The sequence below is a fragment of the Rhinichthys klamathensis genome, unplaced genomic scaffold, assembly GCF_029890125.1.
Source record: "Rhinichthys klamathensis goyatoka isolate OS25496 unplaced genomic scaffold, OSU_Roscu_1.1 h1tg000011l_1, whole genome shotgun sequence".
Lineage (NCBI taxonomy): Eukaryota > Metazoa > Chordata > Actinopteri > Cypriniformes > Leuciscidae > Rhinichthys > Rhinichthys klamathensis.
In genome coordinates this window covers 10,960,457-10,987,935 of record NW_026606564.1, presented here as the reverse complement: position 1 = coordinate 10,987,935, position 27,479 = coordinate 10,960,457, and the positions used below count along the sequence as shown (strand labels likewise).

The window sequence follows — 27,479 nt, the reverse complement described above, 5'->3', positions numbered from 1 at the left end:
AATAAAATGCCACGCAGAGGACTGACGCTAAATGTGTGGGGAAATCCATTTGATTGTAGTTTAAGTGAGAAATAATTTCAGTGCTCTGGTCAACCGCTATAGAGTGAAAACTGGTGAATGCAGTTTACAGGTTTCATAGAGAACGATGTGAGCATGTGTGATTGGCAGTGAGTCGTGTGTGCGGACCAAATAGCTCAATACGAGAGGCAACGAGAAACGCAAAGACATGTGAAATAAAATAACATCATAATGTTTTAAAGAAGAGCGGTTTGATTAAAGTGGTGGAAATAACGGTTGATGGACACAGAACGGTAACAATTACACACCCACCTGCGTGCAAATTTAAAATACATCATTAGTTTAAATAGATGTTTTTGTGTGTGGGGGGGGGGGGGGGGGGGGGGGGAGTTTCAAGGATGGTTAGATTATAAAAGAGTTCACATATTCACTTTTCTTGAAAATATTTAGCTATTAGATCTATTTAAATGCTTCAGTTTGTTTTCATATTATAATAATATAATATGTAAACAAATTGAAGCATTTAAACTGATATATTATATCACTTCAAATACTTCAATTCGTTTTTTTATATTATATTACAGTATATTAGGCCTATATTTTATTATATTATAAGCCTAAATAAAGAATCTCACAAGGGTATTGTTTAGGTTATATTAGGCCTATATTTTATTATATTATAAGCCTAAATAAAGAATCTCACAAGGGTATTGTTTAGGGCTCATTCCCATTAAAAAGTTTGAAACCCCCTGCTAAAGAAAATATTGGAAATTCATAAGCAATAAACAATCATTTAACTTTGATTGTTTAATGCTTCCTGTACACAATTAATTGACTGTACAAAAACACTTTATGGTTTTCCCAAACCATCTCAGTGTAACAGCTTACTTTTCTTTCATACTATATTCTATTATTGTAAAGAATTTAACTGTCCTGCAGAAGATTTTGTAAATTATTTTTCATAGGATTTCTTGGTAAAGACTGTACAGTTAACAGCACTGTAAAAAAAAATATCAGGTAACCTAAAATGTGCTTCATTTAGTGACTTCTTAATTAACTGCTTGTTTTTCGAAAATATGATTTAATACCAATAAGTTACATCAAGGGTCAAATAAAATAGAAATGGCACATTCAAGTTAAAAGTTACAACTGAATATTGAAACCATTGTGTTTCTACGTATGCTGTACAGGTCAGGTATAAAGAATATTTTTGCTCAGGTGGCGAAAAATGTCCGCCCAATAGAAAAAAGTTTTGCTCAGCAAGAAAAAAAATTAGATGGAACATTGGTACTCGGTCCACTTCATCATGTCTAAGGCTAAAGGAAAACATGCAGAAAAAGATAAGGAGTGTTCCTCAACGGCAAACATTTCCATGGCCGACATTAGCAAACGGGGTGTCCTGCTTTATAAAGGCCATACGATTCGTCTGTTTGACGACTTCTGCCCCGACGTATTGAAGCAGCGCGCCGAGTACAGAGGTCCTATGGCCGAGCTATACAAGCGCGGATACAAACCGGCGCTCCTTTACCCGGCCAGACTGCGCATCACTCTACCCAACGGGGATAAAACGTGGCTTCAGATGCTGTCAAATTCGTCCAGGACCAGGACTTAATCACGAACTCGTAAGCAAGCCAATTGAAGCGTTAATAAGTTCATACATCAGGAAATGGTTGGGAGTTCCACGCTGCCTCAGCAGAGTGGGACTTTATAGTAAAGAAATATTGCAGCTGCCAGTCTCTGCTTTAACCGAGGAGTTTAAGTGTGCCAAGGTCAGACTGGAAATGACCTTAGTAGAGTCACGCGACAAATGTGTAAGGGAGGCAGCCCCTGTGTTAAAAACTGGTAGAAAGTGGTCAGCAAAGAAATCTGTTGTAGAGGCAAAGGCTGACCTTCAAATTGGGGATATCGTGGGACAGGTACAGCATGGAAGAGGGGGTTTTGGGCTCAGTTTAGCTCCTCCTAAATGGCACAAGGCAGGCCCAGCTCAAAGGAGGAAGCTGGTAGTCAACGAGGTGCGAAAGCAGGAGGAGAGGATGAGGTGTATAAAGGCCATGCAGGGCCCAGGCCAAGCAGGGAGAGTGGATGAGATGGGAGAGTGTGGAACAACGCAAGATGGGCTGGCAAGACCTTTGGTCAATGGAAGAGAGTAGGATCAGTTTCCTTATTAGGTCAACATATGATGTTCTCCCATCACCACAGAACCTAAACCTCTGGGTAGGAGAGGATCCCTCTTGTCCTTTGTGTTCATCACCTGCCACATTAAGGCACATTTTGACAGGATGTAAGGTGGCTCTTAGCCAAGGTCGTTTTACTTGGCGCCATGACCAAGTATTGCGATGTTTGGCTTTAGCATTGGAAGGCAAGCGTAGTATGACCAATAAGTTGCCGCCTGTTCTAGCAAAACATTACACGCAGAAGGCAATATTCCTCCGCCCATGCGAGCAACCACCAAGAAAAGGTGTTAACACCAATTCTCGCCCAGGACAACTGGAAGCTGCTGGGGACTGGAAGATGCTGGCTGATCTTGATCAACGGCTTATTTTTCCACCTGAGATTGCCACCACTAACCTACGACCAGATATTGTTTTGTGGTCTGGATCAGCACGCATTGTTCAACTGATTTAACAGAGTTAACAGTGCCAAGGGAGGATGCGGTAGATGAGGCATATGATAGGAAGAAACTGCGGTATGCTCATCTGGCCACTGAAGCAGAACAGCGAGGATGGAGAGTCCAGGTTTATCCAGTGGAAGTGGGTTGTCGAGGTTTTGTGGCACAGTCTAAAACCCGGTTCCTCAGAGACGTCGGATTCAGTGGCCAAGAGTTGCGTCGCACAGTAAAGAACTTATCTGAAGCAGCAGAGAGGAGCAGCAACTGGCTGTGGTTGAGACGGAAAGATTTTAGCTGGCTGTGTACAGGCCGCCGCGCTCCGGTTTCGTAGAATTCTTGAAAACTTGAAGAGTCTGTTGGTTTATTTGTATAGGTTGTATAGTATTTACAGTCATTACGTTCCTGTGTATATTGCGTGAATGACGGGTGGTTGGGCAGATATTGTGTTTTGCGGTAGGTGGTATGCCATACGGAACCGTTGCCACTGAAACTGCATTAACGCACCAGTGGGGCTTGACAGCCTTAGTCAAACGGGTTGGCGCGTATGGTTGGGTTGCGGCGAGATTGTGGTTTCAGCAGCAGGAGGGAAGTAGAGGTCAGTAAGCTGGGCTGAGTTGAGTGGGGGACAGAGGGGGGTGACTCTGGGACGCCAGAGTCACTGTCGAGCCCTCTTGAGGTGTCGTGAGCTAGTCGACGAAACACTGAGGATGGAAGGTGCCCACTTGAAGACCCTAGAGATGTCCCCTACTCGGCTCAATCCAGATGGTTGTCGTGCTGGTCCACTAGGGAGACCACACTGTAGTTGCAGCCGTCGTGTGTACTGACGCGCCAAGTACACTGCAGCCGTTAACGCCGGACAGAAGGGGAGTCACACCACCATATGGAAAGCTTTACTGTAAAGAGTTATAAAAGAGTTCACATATAAGTTTACTGTAAAGCTACATCTTAGTGTTGCTTATCTTGGCGAAAGCCGAGTACAAATCAGCATGAAGTTTTAACATCTACTCTCGTGTAATGGAAATCAACACTTTCTGATGTCACTATAATGGCGTATTTGCGGCTGATGCTGCTATGGCGGTGCAGACCTTTTTCCTGTCTCATCGCAATCTTCGCCTTTTTACGGACGGTAAATGCATGTTACGGTACCCCTTTTTTAAAGGTGACATATAATTCAAAATTGAATTTACCTTGGTATAGTCAAATAACAAGAGTTCAGTGCATGGACATGACATAGAGTGAATCTCAAACTGGACTGTTTTCGCGTTCTCATTTAATTCACGTTTATGAAAAACACCCCTGAAAAACGGTCGGTTCTCCACACAATACCGACTGTGACGCAATAGTCGGGATCATTAATATGTACGCCTCCAAATATTTGCATAATGCCAGCCCTCAATGCCAGGCGGAACTGCGCAGCCGAAGCATGGCAGTTGCTCAGTGTGGATGTACACATGAACACAAAAGTATTTTTTAGTTCCTTCATCTGAGCCTCTGAAGAAACAATGGGTTAATTTTATTTTCTCTGGAAATTTCCAAACATTTCACCGAGTGTTTCCTCAACTTGGGCCAATACAGAGCTGGCCTCGGATCGAGCTACCAAGCAACACTTTCTGATGTGTAATTGTTCAAGTTCAGACAGGTAATCTTTCTCTCAAAATCATTCAATACTGTTTATGCATCAGAAAGTCAAGCCAGTGACTAAAATATCAGCTTCACATCGTTTCTTTTAGTAGGATGAAAATAATCGTATTTAAATTGTGAACAAATTATATACAGAAAGCGATCAAAGAACAATCTTTCCACAGCGCGAGTTTATCTGGACACTTGCCAAACTCGTTATGAAATCAATGACGCACGTTACTGCACAACGAAGCTCTTACTGTATTTACATCATCGTGTTTGCATTGGTGAAAGCAGAGAGAGTGCAGAAACTGCTTTGCAATGATAAGATCTTCATTCTCGCGATCAACACTGTCATCTGCTCAATGCTCATCACGGCAACATTTTATGTGATGGGAATAGATCTAAATACTTTAAAAATATCTCACGATTCGTTAATCTCGATAGCTGTTATAGTAAAAACGTATAATAGCAGTAGTAAAAGTATTCGGGAGAGAGTTTCACATGTAATGCGTTGCTATTTCATATGCAAGCATGTCAGCCAATCACAGCAGTGGCCGCGGTTACACTGAATCCCACCGCAGACACGCCCCTTCAAACAGAGTGTTCAAATCAGAGGCTAAAAGCAGGCTAGGAAAAATGCCATTTATTTCTAAATTATGAATATTTTTTATCTAAAAAACATACTAACATTATAAGGGTAACCCAGGAAACATTATAAAATAAAAAATAAAAAACATTCTAGGGCACCTTTGAGTTTTGTATATTTAGATTTTTATAACATGCATCCTTGAACCGTACGCCTGCAGTAAGGTGAATGCTGTTTGGTTATCTTTTTTTGCTGTCTATTTATGGGCCTCCCTGGTCTTATAAATCCAAGCCTTGTTTCTTTCAATGTGTTTTACTCGAGATGTGTGATAAGGTTTAACTTGTTCTCTTTAGGTTCAATTGCACTTGTATGTGGGGGCAGTGCGATTGCTATAGGGAAGTAGTAATTCTCGCTGATCGATGTATCAGAGTTGTGTTCGTTGCTGTTGTTGTTCTCTACAGCAACCAGGTTGGGGTTAGTTGTTGGGGTTTTTTTTCGGGGTTTTTTTCTCCTTTCGTGTTTTTTTTCTTTTCTTTTTTTTCTTCTCTCTCAATTTTGTGTGCTACCTCCTTCTCCCTCTTTTGTGCTGCTGGGAATCTGTCATGGGTGCAAATTTGTTGGATTATATCACCTCTAATACCTCCCACCTTAAACCATCTGATCATCTTAACCCTCTGGGGACCAAGGGGTTTTTGGGGCCCTTGGGATGTTTTGACATGCACTGACATTTGTGCTTTTTTCAGTTATTGATAAACATGTTAATGGCAAAGGTGTAAATTCACTATATATAGCACAAACGGGGCTACCATAATATGTGAGCAACATGTATGTACATGTTTGTATTTTTGAGAGAATATTATTTATGCATGGTTATTGAAAAACTTAAAAATAAAAGTTTCTGAAATAAGGCCACAAAACACATATTGATTATTTCTTCACAAGACTTTTGAAAATTGTATCACATAGTCTAGAATATTTGCTCCAAAACTATGTGAGAATCATCCTGACTACTCATTCAGATAAGTCAATAAAGTCTTTTAGAATGTGTATGACGTGTTTTGTTTGAGAAAGCTTTATGCGAGGAGGCGTGATCTCTCATTAATATGTATGGCATTTCACACCTGAGAAAGACAAAGACCCTCCCATAATGGCCCTATTAGGTGCGATCAGGCCCTATCATTACGAGGAGCCTTGCACAAAGAATGAGGAGATTTTAAAAAGAATGGCTTTTAGATTGTTTGGATTTATTTACAACACAACATAATCCAAAGATACACAACAAAGGACAAAAAAGCACATTAGTAAACACACTGATCTAAAGACAGAGGCTTGCACAGTCACACAGCATTGTCCCATTCCTGAAACATAGTACATACCTGTCATTTCCAAGGTGTTTGATTTTTCATTTTACCATGTTCATGTACAGTCTCCTGTGAATGTTGAAGTCAGCAGGACTCATCAGTGGCATCTTGTCCCTTAAAAAAATAAATAAACACCTGTGAACATGCTGATATCAAGAGAAACTACACTCACCGGCCACTTTATTAGGTACACCTGTCCAACTGCTCGTTAACACTTAATTTCTAAGCAGCCAATCACATGGCGGCAACTCAGTGCATTTAGGCATGTAGACATGGTCAAGACAATCTCCTGCAGTTCAAACCAAGCATCAGTATGGGGAAGAAAGTTGATTTGAGTGACTTTGAACGTGGCATGATTGTTGGTGCCAGAAGGGCTGGTCTGAGTATTTCAGAAACTGCTAATCTACTGGGATTTTCACGCACAACCATCTCTAGGGTTTACAGAGAATGGTCCGAAAAAGAAAAAACATCCAGTGAGCGGCAGTTCTGTGGGCGGAAATGCCTTGTTGATGCCAGAGGTCAGAGGAGAATGGCCAGACTGGTTCGAGCTGATAGAAGGGCAACAGTGACTGAAATAACCACTCGTTACAACCGAGGTATGCAGCAAAGCATTTGTGAAGCCACAACACGCACAACCTTGAGGCGGATGGGCTACAACAGCAGAAGACTCCACCGGGTACCACTCATCTCCACTACAAATAGGAAAAAGAGGCTACAATTTGCAAGAGCTCACCAAAATTGAACAGTTGAAGACTGGAAAAATGTTGCCTGGTCTGATGAGTCTCGATTTCTGTTGAGACATTTAGATGTTAGAGTCAGAATTTGGCGTAAACAGAATGAGAAGATGGAACCATCATGCCTTGTTACCACTGTGCAGGCTGGTGGTGGTGGTGTAATGGTGTGGGGGATGTTTTCCTGGCACACTTTAGGCCCCTTAGTGCCAATTGGGCATCGTTTAAATGCCACGGCCTACCTGAGCATTGTTTCTGACCATGTCCATCCCTTTATGGCCACCATGTACCCATCCTCTGATGGCTACTTCCACCATGTCACAAAGCTCTAATCATTTCAAATTGGTTTCTTGAACATGACAATGAGTTCACTGTACTAAAATGGCCTCCACAGTCACCAGATCTCAACCCAATAGAGCATCTTTGGGATGTGGTGGAACGGGAGATTCGCATCATGGATGTGCAGCCGACAAATCTGCGGCAACTGTGTGATGCCATCATGTCAATATGGACCAAACTCCCTGAGGAATGCTTCCAGCACCTTGTTGAATCTATGCCACGAAGAATTGAGGCAGTTCTGAAGGCAAAAGGGGGTCCAACCCGTTACTAGCATGGGGTACCTAATAAAGTGGCCGGTGAGTGTATATGGCTGCACGACTTTGGGCATGCATTGTAGATTTTTCTGGTTAAAATAGCTTTTTAATCACACACACACACACAGCTGTGTTTTTGTGATATATGAGGACATTCCATAGGCGTAATGACTTTTATACTGGACAAACTGTATATTCTATCCCCCTACACTGCCCCTATCCCTAAACCTACCCATCACAGGAGACATGCTGCATTTTCACATTTAAAAAAAAACATTGTTTTTTATGTTTTTTAAGCTATTTGAAATATGAGGACTCATGCAATGTCCTCATATATTACGTGTAAGTTGTAATACCAGTGTTATATGCATGTCATTATACACATTTGTGTACACACACACACACTGCTTAGAATAAGTGAACACACCCATGCTAAAGTTGACTAAAAAGAGGAATAAAAAATCTTAATACCTTAATTAAAAAAATGAGGAAAACTCCAACCTTTAGGGACATGAATAATGTCCCTGAATTCTTTGTGAATAAATAATGTATCGCAAATAATTAAATGTTCTTCTTTAAAATACAGGGTGCATACGTCTGGACACTTCTATCACACACCCTTCACCATATAGACATGGTTTTATTTCAGTTCAAAGTTAGAGTTGGAAACATCTTGAAAAGAAAATTGTCTTTTTCCAACAAACATCTTAGTTGATTAGTTTATTGACAAAACATACTATATATTTAACATATGAGCAGAAACTCCTAACAAAAGCTTATTTGATGTCTTTATTTTTAAGCTTATTTGAAGCTTATTTGATGCTTATTTGATTTGAAAAACTTTATCCAAAACTAGTCAACGAAATGTTGTCTTTTATTTCGTCTGTAACATTGGGTATCTGTGCGTTCATTCATTCATACACACACACACACACACACACACACACACACACACACACACACACACACACACACACACACACACACACACACACACACACACAGAAACATGATTCACATTTAAACAGTATGCTATTTTTCCGTTTACAGACACTAGCATTATTCTATATCACGATTAGAACAAAGCACAAGCATAAAACACTTACACTTCTCAGCTGAATCTGTTGCTCCTCCTCGAAGTGAAAATAAACCAGCACTTGTTCTGTGGTAAATGTCCCAGGATTATTCCTCATAGCCGCGCAAGACGAATCTTAATCTGACTAAAAAATATAGTGTGTTTACAGAGTTTACAGCATTTGCCTGGGGGCGTTTATCTATTTTGCAAATGGCCTCAACACATTATCTTATGAATAGCGCGCTCTGCGAGTGGGTGTGAACAAATTAACGATAATGAGCTGAGACAGGAGAAACTGTACTTCTCTTTAGTTTCAGACAGATTACATTGCAGGAGAATATTTGTTTTAAATGTGAATTGTTTTATTTAAAAGTAGAAATTTAAAGCGTTCTTTAGACGTATGTTTCATGTTTGTGTGATAAGTATTAGCGGAGTTTCCGTTCATTTTCCAGACATGTTTCAGAAAGATTTTTGCGGAGACAGAGTGAGCTGAAAGCGCACCCTGTTTATTTTATTTATTTAAAAAAACACACAAGGTTTTGATATTAATGTGAGTGTACACAAAAAAAGAAGACCCTCTATAGTTTATAATCATGTATTGATTTTATTTATATGACCATAAATGACAGAGTATTTTAAGTCTATGTTGCTGCTATGTGAAAAAAAAACAGCAAAACGCGCCGGCGCGTTTGCCGTCCCCAGAGGGTTAAACTTCGTAGAGGATGGGTAGGCCAACTTTACCATTCTTCATTTTATAGTAGGCCCCGTGGGACTGCAATCTTAGTGTATAAGTCAGTACATCTGTCCGTCTCTAAAGTCATATCGGATCCCAAATCTTACATTTTTGGCACTACTCTGACGTTAGCTAATGTGTATGGCCCAAACTGGGATAATGAGGATTTCTATAAAAACTTTCTTTTTTCAATTCCTTATATAGCATCTAGTCACCTTATTCTCGGTGGAGACTTTAATTACTGTCTTGATCCCTCACTCGATCGCTCATCCAATAAGCCCCTCTCTCCATCTAAATCATCTAAAGTTATTCAACTGTTCATGGAGTAGTATGCAGTCTCGAACGTATGGCGCTTCTTCAATCCCAGGATAAGCAGTTTTCTTTTTTCTCTCCCGTACATGGTACTTTTACTCGAATTGACCTCGTTCTCATTGACAACAAGCTGCTCTCTTCTGTTAACACTTGTTTCTACAGTCCTACAGTTATTTCAGATCATGCTACTATCATAGTGGATATCTCATTTCCTGGTGTGTCCTTTACGCGATCCCCATGGCGCCTTAATTCATTTCTACTTACTGACCCGGATTTCATAAAAAAACATTGATAGTCGCATTGATCTTTTCATTTCCACTAATGTTAATTCGGACGTGTCAGCGTCAACAATTTGGGAGGCATGCAAAGCTTATTTACGTGGAGAGATAATTTCTTACTCCGCCTTTTGGAAAAAGTTCACTGTTGAAAGGAGTATCTCTATCTCTAGGGAATTGGCTGACCTGCAGTCCAGATGCGAGGACACACCTGAACAAGAACTAATCAAAGAATTGCTTACTAAAAAGTCTGAATTTGATATTTTGGCTGCCGACGGGGCAATAGAAGCATTACTTAAGTCTCATCATAGTTATTATGAGTCTGGAGATAAGCCAGGCAAAATATTGGCTCACCAAATCCGACAATCTGCCTCGGCTCAACATATCTTACAAATTAATACTGTCAATGGCACAGCTATTGACCCTCAAACTATTAATGACCAATTCAGGAATTTTTATGCTTTGTTATACACTTCTGAGTGTTCATCTGAAGAGGTTCAGTTGGACAGTTTCCTTAGGCCCCTAAACATTCCTTCCATTGACCCCGAGACATCTTCTAGGATGGATGACCTTTTTACAGTAGATGAAATTAAAGATGCGTTACATTCGATGCAGAATGGGAAATGTCTAGGGCCTGATGGTTTTCCTACTGAATTTTTTAAGGCGTTTGCAGATGAACTTTCCCCTCTACTGCTAAATATGTTTAACGAATCTTTACAATGCGGCATACTCCCTCCTACTTTAAGACAGGCCACCATTTCACTTTTATTGAAGAAAGGCAAGGATCCCCTTTTCTTTAGTAACTATCGCCCTATTTCTTTGTTATGTGCGGATGTTAAAATATTCAGACTGATCTCATGAAATGGCGTATGTATGACACGCCAATTCGTATTTCCATTTTTGGCGTGCTATCAACACGCATAATCGCTTTTCAGCGTGTTTATCAACGCCGTTGACTTAACGTTACATTACTGTATATATATAAATATATGACCTACCCCAACCCCATCCCTAAACCTACCCGTCACTGGGGTTAATACTATTTATGAGTCTTCTCCTACCATCCTAGGAAAAAAAATATTGCTCCACAGATGTAGATATGAATTTTGGTTTGTTTCGGTCGGACATTTAACGGCGTACACATACACGCGGAATCACTCGGATGTTTAACGGCGTAGACATACACGCAAAAGATGACGGTTCGTTTCGGCGTGGACATACACGCGGATAGCTCAAAATGCGTATAGATTACACCCCACTTGACTTGAAAGTGGCGTGTATGTTTACGCAAAGTCATGATGTCATGTTGAAATATTAGCTAAGATGCTGGCAAGGCGTCTAGAGGCTGTTTTACCTTCAATCATTTCTACAGACCAAACTGGGTTTGTCAAGGGTAGGCACTCTTTTCATAATGTCAGGCGTCTATTCAGACATACCAGATGATGGTTGGGGTGGTGGAGAGGCTGAGCCATCCTGTTGTAATAGGCCAGGACATTATTGTGCTACCAGAATTAGTGCAGTCCAGCAGGCCAGTGAATATGGTCATTACTCGATCCCAGAGCCAAACCCAGGACCCTAAGAAAGGGGAGACAGATGAGTCAAGTGAGCCAAATAGCCTGTCAGAGTTGCCTTTTCCAGAACGGGAGGATACCCCTCCAGCCAAAACCAGGTGCCGGAAGACTAGAAGACAGCGGAGGCAGGCTAGGCTAGTGGGCGCCATGGAGAGAAATGAAGAACTACAACTTATCCAGCCAGTGGGTGATTGGGGTGAGGTCCCAGATCATTTTGGGCAGCTGCAGAGGGAGGACCCCACTTTGCTAAAAGCGTTTGACAGGGTCACACAAGTAGATGGTATGTCCACTGGGATGCCTACTTCACTGTCTGGAGAAGGCTACGTAGTGAAGGAGGGATTGCTTTACCATGAGCCAGGAGAGGGCAGGGCAGAGCAGCTGGTGGTTCCTAGGCAGTTCAGAGAAAGGGTGTTAGCCATGGGGCATACCATCCCTTGGGCAGGTCACTTGAGCAACACCAAAAGCTATGAGCGTATTGCAGCCAGGTTCTATTGGCCAGGGCTTTATAGTGAGGTGCAGCAATACTGTAAATCCTGTCCCGAGTGCCAGTTCACCAGCAAGAGGAAAACTAGACCTTACCCCCTTCAGCCACTGCCGATCATAGAAGTTCCCTTCTCTCGCATAGCCATGGACATTGTAGGGCCCCTGGAAAGAACCCAAACAGGGTTCAAATACATTTAAGTCATTTGTGACTATGCCACCCGCTACCCTGAGGCGTTTCCTTTGCGCAAGGTTACGGCTGGTCCAATTGCACAGGCCCTGTTGCAGCTATTTTCCAGGGTTGGCATTCCCCAGGAAGTTCTAACCGATCAGGGCACCGCCTTCCTGTCAAAGACATTAAAACAGGTGTATAGCTTGCTAGGCATCAAAGGCATCCGGACCACCCCATACCACCCTCAGACAGACGGGCTGGTTGAACGCTATTACCAGACTTTAAAGGGCATGTTGAGGAAGTTTGTAGCGGTCAATGGTAAAGACTGGGACCGCTGGTTGCCTTACTTGCTCTTTGCCTACCGGGAGGTCCCCCAGGCCTCCACCGGCTTCTCGCCGTTTGAACTTTTGTATGGGAGACAGGTGAGGGGGCCTTTGGATGTCCTGAGAGAGGCCTGGGAGGGACCTCAGACCCCCAAGTCCCACAGCGTCCTCATGCATATCCTCAAAATGAGGGACAAGATAGAGGAAATGACAGAGCTGGTGCGGGCTAACCTGGAGCAGACCCAAACGCACCAGAAGGCCTGGTATGACAAGGCTGCCAGGCAGAGGCACCTCAAACCAGGGCAGAAATTTTTGCTTCTTCTGCCCACCTCGGAAAACAAACTGCTTGCTAGGTGGCAGGGTCCGTACGAGGTGGTGCGGAAAATGGGTCCGGCCACCTATGAAATTGACCTTCCTGGGAGGAGAAAACCCAGACAGACCTTTCATGTCAACCTCCTGAAAGAATGGCATGAGAGGGCCGGACAGCCAGGATTACAACTCCGGGTGCAGGCGGTGATGGAGGAAGAGGAGAGTCCCGAGCAATTCTTTCCCACCAGTCAGCCAGCATCTACCCTGGAGGTATCCCACTTGACCTCCCACCAGCAGAGGGAGCTAGAAGGAATCATCCCTCCTGACCTATTTCAGGAAAAGCCGGGATTTACTTCTGTGGTGGAACACTCCATTCCACTCAAAGACACTACTCCAATACGCCAAAGGATGTACCGGGTTCCTGAGCGTCTTCTGCCGTCTCTCAAAGCCGAGGTGCAGGAGATGCTAGCCTTGGGGGTGATTGAGCGCTCTTCCAGTGAGTGGAGTAATCCTGTGGTGCTAGTGCCCAAAAAGGATGGCACTATGCGCTTTTGTATTGACTTTCGGCGGGTGAATGCCCAGTCCCACTTTGACGCTTACCCCATGCCTAGGCTCGAGGACTTGATCGAGTGCCTCGGCAAAGCATCCTTCATCACTACCTTGGATTTATGCAAGGGATACTGGCAGGTGCCTTTGGTCAGGACAGACAGGCCGTACACTGCATTCCGGACCCCGCAGGGTCTGTTCCAGTTTGTGGTTATGCCATTTGGCCTGCAGGGGGCGCCAGCCACTTTTCAAAGACTTATGGATATTGTATTGGCAGGTACAGACTCTTTTGCTGCTGCATACCTGGATGACATAGTGGTGTACAGCGCCACCTGGGGGGAGCATCAGCGTCATCTAGGTGAGATATTGCAGCGCATTCAGCGAGCGGGCCTGACCATCCACCCAAGAAAGTGTACCATAGCCCAAGAGGAGGTCAAATACCTTGGCCATGTTCTGGGTCGTGGTGTGATCCGGCCGCAAAAGGACAAAGTCGAGGCAGTACAGGACTGTCCAAGGCCCCAGACAAAGAAGGAGGTTTGGTCATTTCTGGGGCTGGTGGGCTGGTATCGCCGATTTGTGCCGGACTTTGCCCGACGAGCAGCTCCCTTGTCAGACTTGACTCAGAAGTCACGCTCCACCCATCTTCAATGGGGGGAGGAGCAAGACAAAGCCTTTTTGGATTTAAAAGAGGCCCTCTGCAAAGATCCAGTTCTCCAGAGCCCTGACTTTGGAAAGCACTTCACTGTCCAGACGGACGCATCAGGTGTTGGTCTTGGGGCGGTGCTGCTCCAAGGAGAGGGTGACGACAAGAAACCTGTGGCTTATATTAGCCGGAAACTGTTCCCGAGAGAGACTAGATATGCGGCCATAGAACTTGAGTGCCTGGCCGTGAAGTGGGCGCTTGACACTTTGAAATATTACCTGCTTGGTCGAGACTTCACCCTAGAGACTGACCACCGCGCTTTGCAGTGGCTAGGGCGCATGAAGGACTCCAATGCTAGAGTCACCCGCTGGTTTTTAGCCCTGCAGCCCTACAGGTTCACGGTGCAGTACAGAGCGGGCAAGCAGAATACTGTTGCAGACTTTCTGTCTCGCCACCCGGTTGGCGAGACTCCAAAGGGGGAGGGAAATGTGAGAAAGTGAACCTCACTTCTCACTGTTACGCACCCCCGCATTGACTGTGAATGACGTTACACGCGAGAGCGGGAGAGACTCTGGACAGTTGCACACACATACACCCGCACGCTCCTGTATAAGAAAATGATGCCTTGCTTAGGCTAATTGTGTTATTTTGTGAAGGTGTGTTTAAAGAGAAGGCTGGCGCGAGGCTAGGCGCCATTAACTCATTCGCGTTGATTTGTTTGTAGCACAGTTAGTCCGCGATTTCATTCACAACACTCAAAACTAATTTGTCACTGCTTATAACTTCCTACTTTACCACCTCCATGACATGTAGTGCGGTACCCACTAGTTCATGTCCCATTTACTCCCTGTTTCTGTCTAAAATCCTAGTGAATTCATACATATTACGACTCACGCATTTCCTGCCGCCCGGTCCGGTTCGACTGCTCCTATGCGGATGCGCGCGCCGCTGTAGGGGCAGTATTTATCCGTGTCATAGGGCAGAGGGTGCAGAGCATTGTTCACAGGGGGGTTTGTTTGTAATAATGTTTTGTATGTATATGGGTGGTGTGAATAGGTGGTGTAAAGGTTGTATAAAATGATAGTGATATGATGATAATATTTAGTTTTCATGTAATGTTTTTTTTTCTGCTTAGCTTATAGCTTATTTATGGCCTTAAGCTAAAGATAATACCCTGATTGTTGGTATGGTCCAATTGGCCCTGAATGGGCCAATTTGGCTTAATGCTTTGGCCTATTTAAGAGGGCCTCATTCTGCATTAGAGACAGTGAGGGTGAGTACTAGCTTGCTGTGAGGCTATGTACAAAGTATTTGCTGTACTATCGTTGAAAGCTAGAAGCATTGTGCTATTTTGATTTATTTTTGATTATTTTGTTTTCTTGACTTCTGAGTTAAAATATAAATAAACTTTATTCTATTTTTTGGGAACAATTAAGCTCCGGTAACAGTCTTTTCCTCCTCCACCACCTAAAGCCAGTGAGCCTACACATCCCAGTATTTGGGGTGACACTCGGTACCTCACAATCATCATTTCATTGACTTGTAATATAAGCTCTTAGACAGAAAGCAATCAAGAATATGGTTTTAATAATTGAAACTACGGATACAGAATTCTACATTTAAACCCGGGATACATATATGTACATTAACAGTAAAACCAACGAAACAAACAAATAACAACGAGAGAGAGAGAGAGAGAGAGAGAGAGCTGATCGTGAAAGATCATGTGAGATAGACAGAGAGATAAAGAAGACCTGGAAAGATCATGAGTTTTGCAAAATTCATCACAGACACAGAACCTTTGAGACAACAAGAATCAACAGATCTTAAACCTTGAAAGAATGGTAAACGGGTACTTGCACCGGTAAAGCTCTTTGTGTGGCTGAGGTGAAGAAGGCGTGTGTCTTTCTCGGTCATGTGAACGTCGAGCGTCCAACTGGTTCGTCCAGCGCGCGCGAGCGCGGCGTGTTTGAATGTCCTTGGAGGTGAGCTTGCCAGCTGAGCTGAGCTGTGTTCATTTTCCTCGCGAGAAGACATGAACAGAGGAGACTTCGAAAAAGATAAAAGAAACTTGAAGAAAACAAAAAGAGAAACGATGGATCATCACACGAGGGCGAGGTCCAGACGCACGAGGAGTCACATGATGAAGCATCGAAGAGAGTTTTTTGAGAGTTCACAAAAACTAAGAGAGTTTTTTGAGAGTTTCAGAAGCATGAAGGGAAGCTCGGCGCGTCTCTTTAAGGACACTTAGGTTCACGCCCCTTCTGGCATGAAGGCACCAATCAGCTGGGAGAAAAGTGCCCGCGGAAGATTCCTCTTTGTCTTGTCAGGATCAATTATGATGGTATAACATTTTGTCATTCCTACCCAGAAAGATTGTACAAACCGGACAATAGATTTTACAGTAATATCCTATGTATGACTGGTTCAGTCAAAACAAGACGGTCAAACAGCTACCAAAAATGGCAGGTAAAAGTAGAAGAACATAAAGTTACATTCATATGCAGAATTACAAGCATTTTAAAGTTTGATTAACACACAATAAAATTGTCAGTACTTCCAGTATGGCATGTGACGACATCTAAGCACAAAAATGAATACATTTGAAACATTTAGAGGTACTTTTCTCTGAAAAGTTCCATGGCTGGTGTTTGTGTGTTAATGTGTTGGAATGTTGGCTCCTTGTGCAAGGCAATATTGGGGAACATTCTTTTGATAAACTCTTAGACTTCAGAGCTATACACTAGCAAACCACACCTCTATTATAAAGCAAAACTAATAACACATGCATATAGGACTGTACATACATTAAAAGGACATTTCTATCCTAAGTTGCACACAAAGGACGTTTGTGTGTGTGTGTGTGTCTCTGTGTGTGTGGGTATCCTTATGGTCAGCATCTGTCCATCCGTGGTGTATACCACGTGAGGGTTTAGTTCGCAAATGGTTGTCTTGAAGACAAAAGGGTAGTTTTGTGTTTAAATCTTATCAGCCTACGGAGACATAATAATTGATGAGGGGGGAAAAATTAGCTCAAGACCCTGAATGGATCAGTTCTTATTCTTTTGTGACTGAGCACAAATTGCAAGCAGTGTAAGGATTTTAGAACAACGGGGCCCTGTTTCTTGATTGCGCAATGCGTCAAATGAAGTTAATCAATGACCTGCTCGCAGACATTGGGGCACCATATCACATGATTCAAGGTTTTGTGAATTAAACATATGTGTTCATATTTGTTCAGTAGTGAAGGAAAACAGGATTCGGTCAGTCGCTACAGCACTTTACAAAAACGAAGGAGCTAGGGGGTTTAGCACTACCTAAGTTTTTGTTTTATTACTGGGCTGCAAATGTTCGTAACATTTTATTCTGGTGCTGTTCCAGTGATCAGCCTCCACCCTGGTTGAGGATTGAGGAGGCCTCATGTGGTAGCTCTTCGCTTATGTCTCTTCTGTGTCTTCCTCTCTCATTTTCACCTTTAACCTTCTCCAGTAATGTTATAGTTAAAAATTGTCTTAAGATCTGGTGTCAACTCAAGCGCCATTTTACTTTACTGTCAACACCTCTTATATGCCCGGTGCACTTTAACCCCATCTTTCCTCTTAATATAGGGGTCTTAGGGATCTTAATATAGAGATAGAGACAGAGACATGGCAGTCGATTTTGAAACGTGTTCACACGTCATCTGTTTGTGCTCGCCACGGAGTTTTACAGTGTAAAGTTGTTCACACAGTACACTGGTCTAAAAGTAAATTAGCCCGCATGTTCCCTGACTTTGATCCAAGCTGTGACAAGTGTCATCTAGAACCAGCTAATTTAACTCACATGTTCTGGACTTGTCCTGCTTTATCTTTTTTTCTGGGAGTCTGTTTTTGATTCTCTTTCAGCTATCACTTCTGTTAATATCTATCCCTCTCCACTAATCGGCTTGTTTAGAGTACTACCTCCTGATTATTCGTTGCCGTCTCATTTTGCTGAGTTGGTAGCTTTTCTTACGCTGCTAGCGAGACGTTGTATTTCGATGAACTGGAAGGGTCCTCACGCCCCTTCTCGTACTCGGTGGATAAAAGATGCCTTATTTTTTGTTAAATTGGAAAAAATTTAACACTGCCTTCGTGGTTCCATGGTTAAATTTTCAAGAATTTGGTTACCCTTTTTAGAGCATGTTAAATCTCTGCAGCTGGATGCAGTCCCAATTGACTGACTGACCACCCACCCTGCCCTATCAGTGTTGGTTATTCCAGTAGCACACTTTATTAGTCTTTGGGTTACTCAACTTTACTTACTGGACCTACTTAAGGCTCATTTTGGCCTATGTTTTTGTATTGATTTTTATTTATTTTTTTAATGTAATTATTTTTTTAATGTAATTTTTTTTTTTGTTTTTTTGTTGAGTCTTTGTCACTGTTGTTGTGAAAAATTCAATAAATAAATCATATATTAAAAAAAACGTCAAAAAAGAAAAGAAAAAAAAAGGGTATGTTGGATGACGCTCTGATTGGTTTATTTCATGTTACGCCCAAACCACACCTATGAATAATGACGCTATTTCAGACCAACCCCTTTTAAACTTGCGTCGGGCGCAAGAGTCATTTATCCCGCCGGTAAAATAGCAACAGCTCCCAAGACCCGCCCACAAAGTTACTTGCGCTTCGCGCTTGATACTTGCGTTTCAGATCGTTAAAATAGGGCCCTATATGTGTTATAACTCAATGAGGGATATCTTTAGATCTGAGTGACGGATTTTGGTGACTTTGGTCTTTTTTTAATCGTGACGGTCTTTTTTAATCGTGACAGTCTGTTGTAAATAAGGATGTGCCATTTTTAACGATCGGAGCATGTTTCATGAAGTTACCCGCAAAAACGCCAAGTCTAAGCAACTTTACTCATGTGCATCTGTGCTGTTTTTTGTATGTTATAACATAACGAGGAATATATTTAGACCTGAGGGACGGATTATTGTGTCTTTAGGCTCTTTTTAATCGTGAGAATCTGCTTTAAATAAGTATGTGCAATTTTCCATGTTTCATGAAGTTACGAGTGAAAAACGCCTCGTGAATGCCACATCAATATATTATTTACATATGGGTCTTGCGGGGCTTAACTTACAAAAACTCACTCAAGTTTAGTCAAAGCCCAAAACAATTGGGCTTGCTGTGTTCTACTCCATGAGCCCTTTCAAATGACATATGACACATGAATATCTGAGCTGTATGATGTTTTTGACCCATTGCAGTACATAATAATTTCCCCTTCCTCATTAATTATAATTTATTTATTTTTCATTTTATCAGCAAATAACTCAGCACTACTTTGGAGATAATCATAATGGCTACATTCCTTGTAAAGTTTAGATAATTTATTTATTTATTTTATTTAAAATTATTTATTTATTTTTGATTTTATCAGCAAATAACTCAGCACTACTTTGGAGATAATCATAATGGCTACATTCATTGTAAAGTTTAGACTCTAAGCTTTCAAATGATGCTTATTTTGTGTTGATCAATGCAGTAGTTTTGAAAAATATGACAATTAATTTTTTCATAGCTAGGTGGCGCCCCCCGGTGGTACACTCCGTTCTAAAGGAATAACTCAGCGCCTGTTAGGAGTTAAATAAAATTCTAAGCTTTAAAATGATACCTATTTTGTGTTCTTACATTCAGTGGTTGCTTAGTAATTTGATTATGAATTTTTTTCATGGGGTGGTGTCCCACCGGTGGGACGGTTAGGGCTTAAGTTAATTTTGGTGTACAAAATAGTTACTATTTTGTACCTTGAAGGTTTCTTGTCCATGGCATGGAGAGCTGTGTACAGGTGGACTATGTCCGCCTCCTCCTTGGCTGACAAGGCGGTAATGGTACGATTCAAGCCAACTAGGTAGGCTGCAAGGGCATCAACTGCCAGCCCCTCGAGTCACATTGGCTGGTCTGAAAAGTGATAAGTGAGAAAAAGAAAAAACAAGCAAATAAATGTACACTCTTGTTTCTAATATGTGAGTAATGCTGATTTTACATTCATTTATCTTATTAAAATGTAACCACATTTACTTCAGTTAAATATTGTGTTTTTGAGTAAGGTGTTACAGAAAGTTTTATTGACCTCTGTGATGAGGGGTCCGGGTTCAGTGTCACCCGCCACAGCACTTGGGGGATCACCAGCCCCTATCTCAGCTGACTGGCAGACAATGTCTAGCATGCTGATGGTGTCATCTGGCTCATCCTCCTCCTCAAGCACCGGCGAGGGGATTTCATAGACCTGCAATGGAGCCAGCAGGTCACCTCTGTTGGTCTAGGCCAATAAATATTCCACTGCTATGCGCTCGCCTGTAACCAGTATAAAACACAAAGATGAAGAAAGGACATACATACACACATCCATCTCCTATATGAATAGCACAATCGTCACACCCAAGAAATGCATGTCCTCTGAGTAGGGGGGTGCCTAAGAAAAAGAGCAGGAGGGGATGTAATACTCTGGTCAACCAGTGTTGCTGAGATCTCTCTTACCAGTAGGTTTTCCGGGTGGGGTGATCTCTGGCACCAGAGCACAACCATGGACGCGCTGGCTTAAGTTATTAAGGTGGGACATCAAGCGAACATCAAAGCTTCTTAGGGTCGAGGCCCCCTCCACATCTACTGCCTCCTTGGCCCGGCCCATGTTCCATCTTGATGCCCCCTCCAGCATGTACATTTGCATGTGTACAGCATTGCACCGCCAGCCTAAGAAACAAAATACTAATATAGTTTTTTATTGTTCATTATTATCAACCATTATTGTAAAGTGAATACATATGAATACCCGACAGTGGTAATTGTGTTATTTTGAATAATTACAACACATAACAGAAAATAACATTTAAAAAATACATACAATACAGTATGTCTTGATGCACATGTACCTGGAATAAAAGCACACTGATGTCGGTGAAAACTCTCCAGGGAGAAGGACCCCCTACCACACCTAAGGATGTCCAGCTCTTTGCCGCCCTTCTGGAGTGTCCCCACCTTTGTGTACAGTGCAACACCTGCAGGGTCTTGGAGGCACTCCAGGTGCTTCTGCTGCACTTCCCACACGTGGTGCATGCTGTCATGGCCCACCAGACGCAGCCCTGTGGTGTTTGTCAGCTCCCACACTGATTCCAGCAGCCCTGAAATCATGCTCCTCATCTCCTCCACTCCACGCGTCCTCCTCCTGCAGTTTCTCTTCAGTTCCCCTGGGCTGATGGTGGCCACGAGCTGTTCTTCAGTGGGAGCATGTCTGCTGTGGCTGCTCTTCCACTCCGCTCTCTTGGCCTCCTTCAGGCATTGCACATCCTCCTGGTCCCATTAAAAAATGCAGGAGGAAAGCTTGGCACAAAAGGTGCCATAGAGAGGGTGGTGTTCTGTAGTGAGCCCGCTGTTAAAGTGTCTCATGAAATGGAAGCTGTTTAAGCGCACTGCAGACTTCCATGGGTGAAAGAGCTTAGCCACTGAAGACACACCTGTGAAAAACAACCATTCTGAGAAAACACCTGGCCAGAAACACCTGGCCAAAGTCATTGCCGATGTTTGACATCCATGCAGCACTGTCCCTGATCCCGCCACCTTTTTGGTGATCTGTAAAACAAACACAAGCATTAAGAAGTAAACCAATTTCCTGTTTTGTTGTAATTATACATGTTCTATTTTATATACTTTTTTACTGTTGAAAGGCAAGGCAAGGCAAACCTAACCCTAACCTTAAAAATCAAAGTAATACTCCAAGGCACTCGAATTGTGTATACAAAAATTAAAAAGCCTTTATTGAATCATGGCTTTTATCTTTAAAAATGGTGACAGATACAGCTACGCGTTGCGGCTATTGCCTTCGTCAGGGTGTGTGTAACAAACAAAGTCACAGGTGCATTTTAAGTAGCAGTTCATCAATCTAAACAGCAAACACCTGGTCACACTATGTAAAGTAACCAGCAGGGAGCAGAGTTCAACAAATGACATAGTATCTTACATAATAAAAAGTCAAATAAAATCAAAACAAAAAAAACCCCATTAAATAAGAAAATAATAAATATAAGAAAAAAATATATATATATATATATATATATATAAATAAAAAAAAGAAAAGAAAGAAAATAAGAAAAAAAAAAAAAATTTAAAAAATTAATTCTTATTAAAAAAAATATATATATATATATATATATATATATATATATAAAAAAAATAAAATAAAGTTGTATAAATCCAAATAAAACATTTCGTCAAAAAGCCTTTATTGAATCATGGCTTTTATCTTTAAAGGAGCTGTATGTAAGATTGTGGCCAAAACTGGTACTGCAATCACTTTCAAATTACTGTAGAGCGGTGTATCCCCTCCCCCCTGATTCGAGGTTGCCAGATAGGCTGCAGGATCCAGCAGAAACGTGACGAGCTGCAGCTGTGGTAACTAGAGCAGAGCTGGCAACCCGGATGCCGCAACACTACTGACTTCGTGATTGGTACATAGGTGGAGGGAGGAGCATCAGACCAAAACACAACATGACAACATCAACATCAGTTGACGGCTGCAACTTCACTTTTTAAATGACAATATCCTGGCCGGACTACTGTTGTCAGTGATATAAGTATTTGAAATGAACATGATTTCTTAAAGGGCACCTATTATGCAAAATTCACTTTTACATGCTGTTTGAACATAAATGTGTGTTGGCAGTGTGTGAGCAAAACCACCCTAGAATGATAAAAATCCACCCAGTGTTTTTTTTACAATCTCAATAATTCATATGCACTCTCTCAGAATGAGCTGTTCTAAGATTCAGCTTTTTGTGACGTAGAACATGGGAAAGGGGTTTGATTGACAGTGTGGTTGAGGCAGACCCCTCCCTCGGTGATCTGATCCTCCATTGTTGTTTCAACGACAGCGAGACCGCTGTTCTGAAGATTTGTGCTGCCTTCTAGAAAATGCCTCCTAAGAAAAATAAGTGTTTTGTTGTGGGCTGTAATACTTCGCATAGTTGTTTGCACTTGCTTCCGACATCAGAGCCACTGAAAACGCAGTGGGTGGATTTTATTTATGAAGGAAATGCGCCTCTTACACTCCCGAAGTACGTTTATGTTTGCTCAAATCATTTTGAGAGTGACTGTTTTTTGAACGGCGGTCAATTCAAAGCAGGTCTTGCTACAAAATTAATCCTCAAGGGTGGATCGTTGCCTAGTGTTCGCGATCCAACAACAATTCCTGAAGAAGTAAGTGTATTTTATGATTTCTGAGGTAACGTTAATAGTCATCGACAACAAATGTTTTTGTCGTCGTCGTCGTCGTATGATTTATGTACTTTAAACCTTTTAAATAACCACACGTTTTCATATGTTTTTTTAAGATATTGTATTAAAAAATGTGTATGTTTTCGAAAAAGACATCAAAATTACTATGTTTCTACAAAGGCCAGCACATCGACACGAAGCTGTAGGGATATTGCCGTGCAGACACACACATCACAGCTGTGCAGTGTTGGTACACAACTATCAATGAGGACGCTTCAAACACACCACAGGAGTATCAGTATGTTGATGTTTTCTAACTATATTTATATTACATAATATAGAATATAGTACTATAAATTTGTATTAACTAAATGTATTTTTATATGTACATTTCTAAATTCATTTTCTGTAAAGTTCCTTAAATGTATACAATATAACAATATATAAACAATATACAAATACATTTGAATTGAATTGAATACCCACAAAAAGAGAAAGAGAATATTTGCTGAATCTGTGCTAAATTATACATTTCAGGTGTCCAGACAGAGACAACATTGTCAAATTTTGATTATACCACAAAATTAGTTTCGCATACAGCGGTTGCGTCTTCCACACCCCTCAAGACTTCATCAAAGAGACCTTGTCTGGACCTTGAGGAAGATGAAGATATCCTACAAGAATGCTCTTCAATTGTAACTGCACAAGAGACTGATGTCACATTTAATCCAACAGGGGATGAAACATCGACAACAGAGCAAAAAGACTTGTCGTAAGTTTATATTATAATTTATAATAATGTTTGTTTTAATTTTAGCATTTCTAATTTTTATGTACTACTTATATAAAGTAAAAAAAAAAATTATTATTATTATTTTTTTTTTCAGATCTCAAGCATCCAGCCCTATTCAGAAAATCTATAAATATATTGTCTATGAGACATGTATCATGGAACTGTTTGAGGTGTGCCCGGTATGTCATAGAAGATGTCATACAAGATCACAAAGGATTGGAACTTTTCTACGTGTTGAACAACTGTGCCACCATTGTCAGTTCACACGGAAATGGAACAGTCAGCCGATTTTGGGCAGTACTCCAGCTGGAAACCTTCACCTTTCTGCTGCTGTGTATCTCAGTGGTGCTTCATTTGTGACAATTGAAAAGGTATTTGTAACACAAGTAATTAATATCTTTGCAGGTACATGATACTAAACATTTATAATGTATAATTAGTTTGTTTATTCATTTATCAATTTAAAATTGACCAACTATTCTCTATCTTTTGTCAGATATTTGCAGCTATGAAGTTACATCTTTTCAAGTACGACACCTTTCGTCACCATGCACGAATGTGCATTGAGCCTGCTATTGTTTACAAATGGAGAAACTGGCAGGATGAGATGCTACAGCTGTTAGCTCAAAGGGGAAAGGTCATTGTTGGAGGAGATATGAGGGCTGACTCACCAGGTACATTGTTGGAAAAATTTACATTGTAAAAAAAAAAATGTCTCGTGTAGACAAGGCGCATTTTGTAATAAGAGATTATGTTTTTTTTTTTTTGAAGGGCACTCTGCCAAATATGGCAGTTTCACAATGATGGACCTGGAAACAAACACCGTTGTTGATGTACAACTCGTCCAGGTAAATGAGCTGAAACCCTTGATGCAACGTCCCTTGAAAACTTGTATACTTTAATTTTCAACGCAATTTTTTTTTTGATCACTTGTCAGAGTAATGAAGTGGGAGGAAGTTACCACATGGAAAAGGAAGGTTTGACGAGAGGTCTTGACTTTTTGGATACTCGCGGTGTGACTCTGGACTGCATTGTGACTGACCGACATCCGCAAATACAAAAATTCCTCAGGGAACGCAATGTCAACCAATTATATGATGTCTGGCACATAGAGAAAGGTAAATAACCTTGTTACAATAATATCAGTTTCAATTTTTTTACAGACTAATAATTGTGTTTAAACTGTATTAGTGAATGATTATTTGTTTGTGGAACACATACAGTAGAAATGTATATATATTTATATATAGATGTGTATTAACATTACATAAACAACACCATGCCATTATATGGAATGACACATTGCCCTACTTATTGTGAGTGTTGTCTTGTCTGTATGTAATTGCAATCTCCAGGAATTTCAAAGCAGCTGGAAAAAGTGTGCAAGTTGAAGGGTTGTGAGAAAGTACGTGAATGGTTGCATAGTATAAAAAACCACATCTATTGGACTGCAGCATCATCAAGCAGTGGACCTGAAAGAGTTGCCAAATGGACGTCTATGCTAAACCATATTCAAAATAAGCACACACATGAAGACAGCAATTTTCCAGCATGTCTACATGGAACAAGCAGAAGTCGAGGCACAAAAAAGTGGATAGCTGCTGGTATGTAGGCAAAATAAGCAATGTTTACTTCTTTTTTTTTTTTAATGTATGCAGACCATGTATTTATTCAAAAAAAATTTTTTTTTTAAAATACATATCTTACTCTAATAACACTTACAATAATGTAGGAACACTGCCATATCTCAAGTTGGAGAGAGTTCTCTCCAACACCAGAATTTTGAAGGATGTTGGCAAGCTAAGTCCACACTACCAGACTTCTTCTATCGAGGTTTTCCACAGTGTAATACTACGGTTTACACCAAAAAATGTTGTATTTCCATTTCTGGGAATGTTGTGCAGGTAATGTTAATGTTGTTGTTGTTTTTTTTACGATTTTAATTATACATACACTGTATATATTGTATGTTGAAAAAGTTTTTTTTTTTTTTTTGCTTACAGAATATACCTCGCTGCACTACATTACAATGAGAATGCCGGGCGTCCTCAAGCCACAACAGCATCCGGTCTACCGGTGTTCAAAGTGACCTTTCCAAAAGCCAAGAAAGGAGAATACCGGGTCAGAGAAGTAAAGACACAAGCAACCTTCAGTATGTATAAAATTGAGTTTAGTTAACAAAATTAAAACAAATGTCCATATTTTTTGCATTGTTTCTTACAAGGAATTTGAAAAATCAATATTTTATCAATTGAAAAGTAAACAAAATGTTATATTGCACAGGATATGTGGATGACCTGCTGGACCTCATATTTGATAAGGTCTTCGTGGATCCTGCACCATATGTGGATGATGTTTTGAGGATTCCAATACCACCAGCATTGTGTGCAGAGTATGACCGGCCAGAGAAGGAGGAGGCCATCTCTAGTAGGCTATCTCGGTTTAATCAATAGGTGGTCGAAAACCTACATAACTGCCCTGTGCATCAGGAAACTCTCTTCGAATTCTCAGGACCACACAGGCTGGAATCACAACTCGAATTTTTCGTCCAAGGAAACCCCAGCACCAGCTCACAAAACTCAGATAAGCTAAAAATCTGTAACGGTTAACACAAACACACACACACACACACACACACACACACACAGGCACATTCTCAAAACAAGGTTCAAGATTTATCATTTGTTGTTTAGAGTTGTAATACTTGCTTTGTAATTGATTATGGTTAAATTATTTTTAAGAGTAATGTCCTTTTATTAAAATTATTTTATTTCTAATCTCATTTGTATATAATATGTCAGTGTCTTTATACATAATGTAAATAAAGGAATAAAAAAGGATATGCAAGTTGTTGTGAAATTATTTGAAGCTATACTATGTTTTTTTCCATTATAATTGCATTTTAATATAAACTTTGAAATATTATATTAAAATTTAAATGATTAGAACTTATTTGAAGAAATAGACATTTTTTTATTAAATGTGTTAATCAGTTACACTCACTGTTGTATTCCACGAAGTCGTATGGGACCATAGTCAGCCCTGTAAATGTTAAAAGCGTTTTGTAAAGAAAACAAATTGAAACAAACAGGATCCATTCCGGGATGGTCTACCATACATGATGGAGTGACTTGAAGTTGTTTCATCCGTCTTGTAACCTTCGATACAACAAATAGCGTTAGACGGTTTTATGTCACGTATTATTTTTTGCAACTATTAAAATGTAAATACATTAATACCTGTTCTATCTCCCTGCAGCATATATTTTCTTGTTCTGTCGCCATCTTCTCACATTTGCCACATAAACACCTGTTCGAGAAGTGAGGTAAACATGACCAAACAGGTCTCTCGCATTAATGTAATTTTATTTGTAGGTAGCAAACGTTATTATCGGTATTTGTGTTTGTGTTTTCAAACATTTGCGTCAACGTTATCACAGTTTGTGTGTGTCTGTGTGTGTGTGTTGCACAGCGATGACAACGCAATGAGTT

The 27,479-nt window shown here is 41.0% G+C and overlaps 2 protein-coding genes across 4 annotated transcripts in view; one reads left to right on the top strand and one right to left on the bottom strand.

The window, feature by feature from the left end:
• Positions 1–19,855, bottom strand: part of LOC130095629 (uncharacterized) — an 89,298-nt gene extending 69,443 nt beyond the window's left edge. Inside the window, exon 1 of the mRNA XM_056262366.1 lies at positions 19,733–19,855. The gene's annotated coding sequence lies outside the window, so the exon portion shown is untranslated. The remainder of the gene's footprint in view (positions 1–19,732) is intronic.
• A 2,616-nt stretch (positions 19,856–22,471) lies between these two features.
• On the top strand, positions 22,472–26,828 carry LOC130099615 (uncharacterized). Of its 3 annotated transcripts, XM_056265350.1 has the most exons (11): positions 22,473–23,177; positions 23,376–23,493; positions 23,733–23,967; positions 24,083–24,359; positions 24,485–24,662; positions 24,760–24,836; positions 24,926–25,106; positions 25,344–25,592; positions 25,721–25,892; positions 25,992–26,140; positions 26,272–26,828. In XM_056265350.1, exons 1-11 carry the CDS (start codon positions 22,893–22,895, stop codon positions 26,439–26,441), a joined length of 2,091 nt encoding a protein of 696 aa, XP_056121325.1. In that variant the 5' UTR covers positions 22,473–22,892; the 3' UTR covers positions 26,442–26,828. The 3 variants fall into 3 exon arrangements, with proteins under 3 accessions (XP_056121342.1, XP_056121325.1, XP_056121335.1); XM_056265360.1 differs by lacking the exon at positions 22,473–23,177 and having other exon boundaries at positions 23,269–23,493; XM_056265367.1 differs by lacking the exons at positions 25,721–25,892; positions 26,272–26,828 and having other exon boundaries at positions 22,472–23,177; positions 25,992–26,119.
• The last annotated feature ends 651 nt before the right edge of the window (positions 26,829–27,479 follow it).

Excerpts from the sequence above, each read along its gene's own strand:
- LOC130099615 (XM_056265350.1), top strand. The coding sequence starts at position 22,893 with ATGCCTCCTAAGAAAAATAAGTGTTTTGTTGTGGGCTGTAATACTTCG. Across the intron at positions 23,178-23,375 it reads CAACAACAATTCCTGAAGAA|GCCAGCACATCGACACGAAG; the intron begins GTAAGTGTATTT and ends GTTTCTACAAAG. Across the intron at positions 25,593-25,720 it reads AAAAAAGTGGATAGCTGCTG|GAACACTGCCATATCTCAAG; the intron begins GTATGTAGGCAA and ends ACAATAATGTAG.